This window comes from Opisthorchis viverrini (genome assembly GCF_000715545.1).
Source record: "Opisthorchis viverrini unplaced genomic scaffold opera_v5_529, whole genome shotgun sequence".
Classification (NCBI taxonomy): domain Eukaryota; kingdom Metazoa; phylum Platyhelminthes; class Trematoda; order Opisthorchiida; family Opisthorchiidae; genus Opisthorchis; species Opisthorchis viverrini.
Genome location: NW_008752191.1, coordinates 41005 through 50928, shown reverse-complemented (window position 1 = coordinate 50928; position 9924 = coordinate 41005). Strand labels below are relative to the sequence as shown.

The following is a 9924-nucleotide window of genomic DNA, read 5'->3' as shown; positions in this document are numbered from 1 at the left end:
TCACTTTTCGTGTGACAAATTCCGAATTTGAATCAGAATCGAGTCAACGCAGCTCCACAAACGTAGGTTTGATTCCTGTTGGCTATTAGTGAATAAGATGAACCGCTTATATACCATCGTCTCTGTCACAAACTTATATAACCATAATTTAAACCGTCATGACAGTCAACATAGGTATCATATTGGAGCAGTGAAGTACATTTTGTGGTGAAAGCAATTTGATCCACAGCCTCTGGTTTCGTTGTGTTCAAACCTATATTCAAAACCTGAGACTGCTCTCGAAATTGCTGCACACTGCTGACAGGCTGTTTTTTAAATTATTCACCCATCATTCTCCTGGAACCTATACAGCTTGTCTCAATATCATCACATATGTTATTTTAGAGCTCTGATTCTCGTTCTGAACAAGAATTGGATTCTGATCGTCAGTATTATCTAGGCACGGGATATTCTAGTGCCCCGCTGCAGCCGTCCACATATCCAACCTACCTGAAGCGATTCCAAGTGAAAGTTCTAGATTTTGATGTAAGTCATACTAATAGCTGTGGTTATACCCAATCCTTTGTTTCATGTGCTCCAGAAGCAACATAAACATGATATTTTTTCTTGTATTAAGCCTTGATTAATGTTGCACATGTCAGTCTTGTTTGAACACTCATCATGCTGTCTTGGCGGAATACTCTGGTCTATCCACAGCAAATTTAACAAATCCCGCAACCAGCCATGGCTCGTCTAAATTTTGCTGATTCGATAGGCTTCTAAGGTGGTCATTCGCAGTTTTACGCAAAAAACTAAGGACATTATATTGAACAGCTTAGTGTGCACATGGACTGCTTCAACTTAGACTGTATTTCCAGCTTCCGTTATTTGTCTACGGCATTAAGCCAGTCCTTAGTGGCGAATCACTGGCAGCAAAGCGGCATATTGAATTGCTTCTTTTCGATTGAGGGACGCCCCTCTCTACATATGCATCTCGTGCTGGTTGACTCATGGTTGACTCAATTTAAATAGAGCATAACTTACAAGAGACCCACGTTAGTTTCCTGGAGCTTTTTTGTCATTCCAATCCGGAACGTTGATAACATAACAACCATACCATTAGTTTTAGTCGCTTCCTTAAACGCAGTATTAGATGGCAAACACTTCTTAACTATGTTGTAAACCCTCAACAAAACCTGGAGCTTTTTTGTCATTCCAATCCGGAACGTTGGTGGAATAACAACCATACCATTAGTTTTAGTCGCTTCCTTAAACGCAGTATTAGATGGGAAACACTTCTTAACTATGTTGTAAACCGAAGCCTAAAAAAAATAATTAAAACCGTTTATCCCCTTCAGGTGCTTGGAATGGACGGAGATGGATTCCTCAAGCCAAACGAAGATATCAGTATAACCGATATTCAGTTAATAAATCAGAGTTCTATGCCACTACCCTCTGGTGCGCGTTTGTCATTCTCCTCAACCGATACTGTGTTCATGTTCACAGACCAGTCTGTGCAGCTGACAGCGGTATGTTCTGTGGGACGCCGATAATTTTCATTGTTTTGTTAATAAAACTTCTGAACTCTTTTGGACTAAACTCAGGAACCTCACTAGGTAATAGCATTTCTGATAAGGAGTTTCATCGAAATTCTAAATTCCCGCTGGTTACACGTGAAATAAAATCAACTATGTACTTCGCTTTGATACGGAGTGTGGCTGTGCTTTTGTTAGGTTACGCATTTTAGTGTGGTGTAAACAGTCAGGGATCGTCCCTAAACGAATGTAAAGCTTAAACTCCACAATTACCTACCACAACGAGACCTGATACATCATAATGAGTAACTGCAAAGTATTTTGATGTCAACTGAATGCAGTTGTCTCAACTCAAAAACACCTTTCATTGGGAAGATACCTAGCGTATATCGGATAATATAACCCAAATTTTGACAGCCGATGAGAAGGGTCATTTCGCAGCTCTGCGCAAATTTTTCTAGCCCATAAACTCATGAATTGTGTCTAACCTAGTGATATGTTCCTAAACTATGTCTCTGAAAACCCATGTGTGTATAAGCCATGCAATTTACTCCCAGCTTGCGCTGAAAGCTGAAAAATAATTTCGGGCTTTGAAATTCTCCTCATTTGTTCAGGAACCAACTCAACTTTGTTAATGAATTGTATTTTCAGCATTGTGCTCTATTTCAAGTGTGTGGTTATTGCTGAATCAAGTTTCCTTTACATCAACAGTTATATAAATACCTTACTTATCCTCCCAAGTGTGTTTTCTACACCATTATGAGAGTCTTACTAAAGATTTCCCTATGATAATTGCGTATAAAATTGTATGCAAACAGCGCCAATCAGATGACTTATCATCGTGTTGTATGCACGCTTGCGCTTTTCACTCCTTACACTGTCCACGAGATTCTCAGCCACAAGTTTGACCCTTCGGAAAAGTGCTCGACGATGACTTAGATCGGCTAAGGTGCAGAGCTAGCATACGGCAATCGATAAGTGTTTGAGTAAATACTGCTGTAGAATGCGGTAAGCAGTTGGTGGTCCGAAGAACCGACAACCCTTTAATGTATCGCAAGATATGGCACTAAAATATGTGGCATCACTGCAATATGATTGCCCCAGAATGAGCAGCATTCACCATATGGATTTATTACGTAGTCATTGAGGAACTGCAAGATGCATTTGTGCACCTGCTTGTTGCTAGTAAACAAAGCAATGACGAATGTGGTTCTAACTCATGACTTACGTGTTATTCATCACCCTAATCCGGGACATTCTGAGTATCTACTGACAAATTCCATGGAAAGTGTTTGCAGTGACCAAAGAGCCATGGCTAGCGGACCGACTCAGTAATAATGGCAAATTTGTCCGAATTTTGGATAGGCTGTAGCTAACATCAAATCAATGACCAACACAATGCTAGACAGAAGGTATATCAGCTTAGGACTCTTTTGGTGAAACAAACGGGATTGTTTATGCATTATCCGAAGACCACTTATATGAACTTATTCATACTGTAAGATATCTGCCGAGGTCTTCCGTCACTGTGGTCCTCAATCTGCTTACCATTTACTCTAGCTTGCACCGAACGAGCAGGTCACACTGAAAGAAACGTTTTGTGGTCGCATTCAGCTTGAAGATTCACCGCAGAAGCCCGGGGAGTTCAACGGATTGGCATCCATTGTGGCTTGTGTCAGCTTGTGTGGAATAAAATTTACCCAGGTGTGAATCAAACTTTTATCCAACTTTGAAAATCCGTATTGAGTATTCCCCCGTTATCGTCAGCTGTCATATCTGATTGAATAATTTGACCTTAAGCGTGGCGGAATTGATACTGGTTTCTATCATCGCATACTCCTGTTCGCTTCTGTAACCTTCCCTCCTGTGGATGTGCTCAGACAGCTTGTGCACTATAGCTGTTGTTGTGTTGTTGCTATAGCAAACTTTAAAGCTTAGCGTTGATTCAGAAACGTAGGGCTCTGACGACGGTATTTTTCGCTCTTTGAGGGTTCAGATATTGCTCTTGGAGAAAATTGCTTCTTGACGGCCAAAATTCACAAACGCACGCTATTTTTAGCTCCTGGTTTTTTATGTGGCCAGTACTCTGTTTCACCCAAGCCATTTTCACGAGAGATAAATACACAGAGTAGCGTACGCTCTCCATTAACAAGCAGGATGAAAGCTTCAGTCCTGTGGGTTCCGAAGGGCTTGGTTGTTACCAATGTGTCAATCGAAACGAAGTTTTCAAGAGTTGGATCAAGTTAACCTTCTCTTATTTTTGTGACTGTTGTCTTAACTGATGAAAACAGCCACTCCGTCGAATTGAATGGGAAGCAAAATGACGGAGGCTATGTGACACCCGATACGGCACAACCAACTGCAAGCTGTTAAGGAACAAAAGCATGGCGTACAAACTGTCGGTTGGATAAGCAGACTAACATTTCAACATGATCAACATTCGTTGCACGATAATCTGTTGATTGTTATCTTCACCATATTCCCTGTGGGGCGACGTTATGGGACATTTTTCTGCCTGTTGCCAGATATCCAAAGCTTATCAGCTGACTGTTGGTGATGACGTAGACAGGCTTCCGTTGAAAGGTAAACGTTTAGGGGACGAGGAATCGTTTAAATCTGTAAGTGTTTTCGTCGGTCTGCATTTTGTGGCCTGAAATTATGCTTGTGCCCAATCCATGTTCAGCGTGTGATATCCCGTAGACGGTTTCCAGCAGAAATACGGATAAGATTTGTCAAACACACGCAGAAGAATGATAGAAGACTGATTTATCGAGGGTCGATAAGTATTCACCATGTGTTATTTCAAGAAAGCCCGTCAGTTGAAACCACAAAAGTGATTTACGTGAAAACTTTGAATGAACCTTGAAAATGGGAGAATTGATGGGTCAGAAAGCCTTGTGACTGATGTATTGAAGACTGATAAACTAGCGGTTGGTGAATGAACGGCCAACAAACTTGGGTTCGCTGAATCGGTGTTTTTTCGGTGGGATGCTAATTTTGGCTGGTAGAACGCAAACAGACCGAATCCGTCTTTCAGGGCCATTATCCCGGATTTCGTTACACATTCCGTATCCCTGACAAAACCAAAACTGGAAATGTCAATTAAAAGTTCTCGGTGGGTGAACTGCGGGGGGAAGGCGACGTTCCTTCCTTCAGTAAATTTTCTTCAAGGTATGGTCCTTCACCTTGCTGAGTGACTTTTCTCCTTCAAGCCTGGTAATTTGGGTTCCATAGCGGAGCTTATATTGATGCGGCTCGATAAGTTACTGGTTTCAGGAACTTGTAGAAATCACAGATATTTTGTTTTGTCCGAACCTAAACTAGTAAGGAAGCTTATTCATCTACCCTCACACCCATTGCCACTTAGGGATGTCATGAAAAGAAAATTCCTGTTCGATATCCCCTGAGACTCTGCTCAGTTTCCTCACCAAAGACAACCGCCTTTCGGGAAGAATTTCAAATTTCCTTCAATGTAAGTCCAGTTTTTATATTTTTATGTGTACCGGTGATAATTTTCAAACGCTTGCCCTGACAAGCTTTGAATGATTCGCTCTCATTGGTAGTGTGGGAAGATTTGGGAATCTTTGGCATCGACTGGGTTCACTTACAGAAGGAAATCTTAAATGAATATTTGTCCTGGGTTTATACAACCTTAGCCTCAACAGGCGCAGCTTCCTCTCGCCTTCATTGAGGATCCTTCGAGAAAAGTTTTGGGTGCGTCTGTTTTCTCCAAATGAACTATCACAGTGCATGACTATGGAACGTTTCCTTAGACTTATTATCGAACCACGAGAGGTGTTGAACTTCCATTTAAATAGTTAATTTTTACGTTTCATCTCAACTTGCCCACAGGGTGTGTCCAAATAGTTTAAGGTTGTCCGCTTAAATGAGGAATTCATCCAAACTGACATCAGAACTCCTTGGAAAAAGCCATGTTATGGTCGTGTGAAGTGTTAGATAAGATCAAATGAAATTGGACGCCGCTGTAGTCGCGGCTGTATATATTGGTATCCATTGTCTCATTTAGTATAGAACCTGATTTCCTCTCGCCATTTCGTTCACCCCTGTCCCTCTGATTAGTAACACTGCATTATCAAGGGCAACATTGATAAGAGGTGCCTCCTAATTCACTTTAACAACCCAAATAAAGAATATCATTTGGGGCTATTTCTGCTAGTTGCGGAAACTTGTCGGTCACCCATAATGTTGTGCTTTCCGTGTATCAAATCATTAAAATGTATTCTTATTCGTAAGCCTTAGTTTTTCAGACTCAGCAAATCATAAAATGTAATCTCATCATGCTGGCCTTGTTCACCTTTTTGTGGATTCTCAGCCCCGCTAATTCATCCTTAATCATCTGCAACAAACAGCATTCTGCTTCTTTCTAATTATAGATCGAAAATTTGTCTAGAAAACCCTTCTATGGCTCTGATATGTCAGATGTTGACGAGAGTAACAGGGTAGACATTGTTCTACGAGTATGTCGAGAAATGCGAGTAGTTCGGTCGAGCTCCGGGGATTCGAACACCATGAAATTGATATCACTTTCAGAGCAAATCTTCGGTCGATCGTTCAACTCCCCTCCTCAAGTGGACATTCATGACTCTGCGAATTTGAATTTTGGTGTCATTCCCGAGGCCACTTTTTTCGATAATGGAACAAGCATACCTGGCAGGCTGGAGGTAACCGTCTGTTGTGAAGTTGAAAAGAATGTAGGAGTATTCACTAAACTTCCATTTCAACTTGAGTTATATCTGGTGAGTTTAATACTATCGGAATCTTTAACTGTTTATTAAAATAGGTTCAGTAGAAAGCAAAGTCCTAGGTTCAGTGGATCCTAACCTTTTTCAGGTCCTCTTCCGTCCCTTCCTATTTTGTGGTGAAAAAGTTTCCACGCTTGACATATACCTTATAAGTATGAAACATTTACAAGAAAGAGATCCCTAAAATGGGTTAACAGACACTTAATTGAGATAAAGCATCATTTGGTTTGCCCGTTTTGGTCCGTTTTGTTGAGTCACCCCATAATTTTAATTTTAGTATACTAGCGAGACAAAATAAATACCGTTCGGAAACTTGCTACAAGCATTATTAAATATCTTGTAATTTGTTCCCTGAAGAAAGCGTAACCTGGAGACCGACTAAATTCGAGCTTTTTTTGAAAGTACACTATGTTTTGAAGCATTTTAGTTCTCAGTGTGACGTAACTGGTTTGCTTGAAACAAAGCGTGATATCAGAAAACTGCAGACACATAATATTTCTACATCAGCAGTTTAACAAGCAGCGAGTGTTTCGGGTAATTTTTGTCTCTGATGGAATGTTCGATAATCCAATAAAGATTGATGTATGCAATTGATCTGAGTTTCTCCTTGACTAAAATTTACTTCTAGTGTCGGCCCACGTTTGGGTGGAGTCAATTTAAGGGGTCCTTGTTTCATTGTTAAAGTAGATGCCGATTGTTTTTACGATGATGCGTACCTAGATTTCACAAGTTGTAAGTCTGCCGGTCATAATTCTATTTACCTTTTCATTACTTTGAAAAATACAACCAAGAACAACAAGGTACTACGGCTGTACTCGTCACTTGAGATATAATGGATCAGCGGAGCCATCATTCGACACCATAAAGTTTGGATGTATTCCACGGATACAAACACAATCGACGGTAATCATCAGCCAGGACGATAAGGATTGATGTTTTTGTAACCGGGCTAAATTACTACAATCTATAAGTACAACGGTGAGACCTGTTTTGGTGGAACTCCTGCGACCGGTGACATGTCTGTTGTCTCATTCTCAGAGCAGTCGAAATCCGTAATTATTCAATAGAAGTTGTTTTACAAAAAGTTAAGTTTCTTACATTTTGATTCTTAAGGTAACACTCACACGTATTGTCAGGATGCCGGCTAATGGCCTACATACAGAATGAGGCCTCAAATGTAACCGCTTTTATTCCTAACTTTAAAGCTTATCGCTAAACTTGCCATCAGTTACCACCTGCGAAGATCTAGCTACTCACAAATGCTCCGACGTTAAGCGATTCCTAGTCGCTTTGGAGCGCGGGAACGATCACTGTAAATTGGAGGAATGATCCAAATTGATTGCTGCAAAATGTTTTTAGGCTGTTGTTGTATACCATGTAGAAATACTGTGTTTCAATTGGTCGTACGTTTAACAGAATCCTTTTTGATGATTCTTCAGTGTATCTGAATCTGCTATTCCATCTATGTGAAGAAAATGCTAATTTGTTCGTTTGCCCCATCGTAGCATAATTGATATAAAGCAAATCATAGAGCTGTTAACTGGTTTGTTAGTCGCACTTAGCAATTGCAGCACCCTCTTTCTAATCATNCATCGTAGCATAATTGATATAAAGCAAATCATAGAGCTGTTAACTGGTTTGTTAGTCGCACTTGCAACACCCTCTTTCTAATCATATTCATCCGAATTCAAGTTACTTTGCACCATAACAAGGTGATGGACTGTCTATTGCTTAACTTGGTTTCCTTCTACATTATAATTAGTATTTCCCAGAAAGTTTAGCTGAAACAAATATATTCTCCTTCTCACGAACTTTGGATACAGGCGGGAAAATTGATACAATACGAACAAGGATGCATTCGCTGTGTGCACCGGTCCACGAAAGCGGGAACCGCTTTTCCTACGATGTTCCGTTTCTTGCAGTCTAAGTCGGAAACAAGCCGGCTTAATCAAATGGGAAAACATACTGTTCATCATCCACCTGAATCCGTCTCATCCAACACTGCTGTCCTCATAATTGATGAAGCAATGTCGGAAAAAGAATTTGCCGTTTGGCACAGCTTGTTGCGCTCCGTGGGATTGGGTAATTTCCAGATATGGGACTCAGAGGAAAATCAATCAACACCTGTGAGTTTTTGTTTCAAATTACGAATCAGTATGCAGTTTAGGCGCTGCCAGAGTTATTTGTAAACAACATGAAGGTGCTTAGTTTTATCCATGCTCACAATGCTGCTGTAAGTATAACCTAGTTGGTTGCTACCAGGTTAAACGAGGAACATCACAAATTTAGTCACGGACGCTCTTAAAAATGAACGAGAACTGAACCTTTAGGGTGTTCGTTGTTAGGGCCCTTCACCGTATTTTAAACGCAATCTACGGAACTCCCCAGAGTTACTAAATGACAGGTCTTACTCTGGTCGCTTGTTTGTTCGCTGAGCTGAGCATTTTGATTGCAAACGTTTCATCACCAATCGAGGTGATATCATCTTGGGGTGCTTAGTGAAGCGCAGCGATGGGTCGGTGGCTGTGTAATGTTATATGAGTAGTACTGTGCGTTTGTGTGTGTGTTAGTATACATGCCGTTAGCCGGGGCTGACCTTCGATCACGATTAGTCGTTCGGTCGGTCGGTTCCGTTGGTTGTTCTGTTATCCTGTGTCCCGATTGATCGACAACCACGTGACCTTTGAGCCTGGCCTCCTCTGCTCTCGTGCCCTGATCGATTCTGGGGTGACCTCTGTCGTTGCCCCTCTAGGTTCCGGCATGTGACCTTTGTTGATAGGATTCCACGGGCTACTTGCTTCTCGATTTATGAATCCGATATCTGGCTCTTTTTGAGTATTTGGGTGGAGGAGTTGATCCTTTGCATGTAGTGGCGCGTAAATTGGGTGCAGTTCAATGCATCGGTTGATCGAATCAGCCGTTTAGAACCATGTTTCCGGAAATTCTCTTGTCTCGGGTCTCAGTGTGCCAAAATTTTCACGTTTCCAGATTTAATTCGTGGTCTTGTTGATCACACTGTAACCTGAAAATCGAAATTCCTGTAAGCTTTATTGTATTGCATACTGTTAAACGGTTATACTTACGCTATTTGGTACTGGCAGAGTGGTCTTAAAATTTTACGTTGCAGGAGATTCATACTGTGGCGTTCAATCAAAAAAATGCACGAAGGCCTTTCACTGCCAGTATCCCCATGAAAATAATCTGCACTCCCTTGGCTGGATTTGATACTATTACCTCGAATAACTGGTACTTTCAAATACTGGGTCTTGCAGGGCATCTCAACAAGTGCGTCATATGCTTCACTAACCCATATTGATCTGTGGTCCCTTATCACTACCACCTTGCTAAAGTATTCTAATATAGTTCATACTGCGCAGAAGATACAAAACCATGTGGATCATAAGGTAAAGTGCATTTCTTACTCACCAATTTCTGAGGACATAATCAATCCTTTTTGAGTAATATTACGCTCAGCTGCCTAGATGTCTTGCCTAGGTCTACTGCTGAAATGACCAGATGAAGCCTTAGTTCCCCAACTGACGATCTACCAACTGAAACGAGGATCTTTCACAATCACGGTTGTCTTTCGTGAAAACTTTCACTGAACTATGCATAGCCGTGTTCTCAACCTCTGATATATATATATA

General features: G+C 41.0%; 1 protein-coding gene across 1 annotated transcript in view; it reads left to right on the top strand.

Moving 5' to 3' along the window:
• T265_11598 (hypothetical protein) overlaps window positions 1-9924 on the top strand; it is a gene marked incomplete at both ends in the record, with an annotated part of 52897 nt that overhangs the window by 19836 nt on the left and 23137 nt on the right. The window contains 6 exons of the mRNA XM_009178291.1: window positions 387-525; window positions 1338-1508; window positions 3075-3218; window positions 4882-4986; window positions 5909-6271; window positions 8101-8403. Coding sequence (XP_009176555.1) covers window positions 387-525; window positions 1338-1508; window positions 3075-3218; window positions 4882-4986; window positions 5909-6271; window positions 8101-8403 — 1225 coding nt within the window. The remainder of the gene's footprint in view (window positions 1-386; window positions 526-1337; window positions 1509-3074; window positions 3219-4881; window positions 4987-5908; window positions 6272-8100; window positions 8404-9924) is intronic.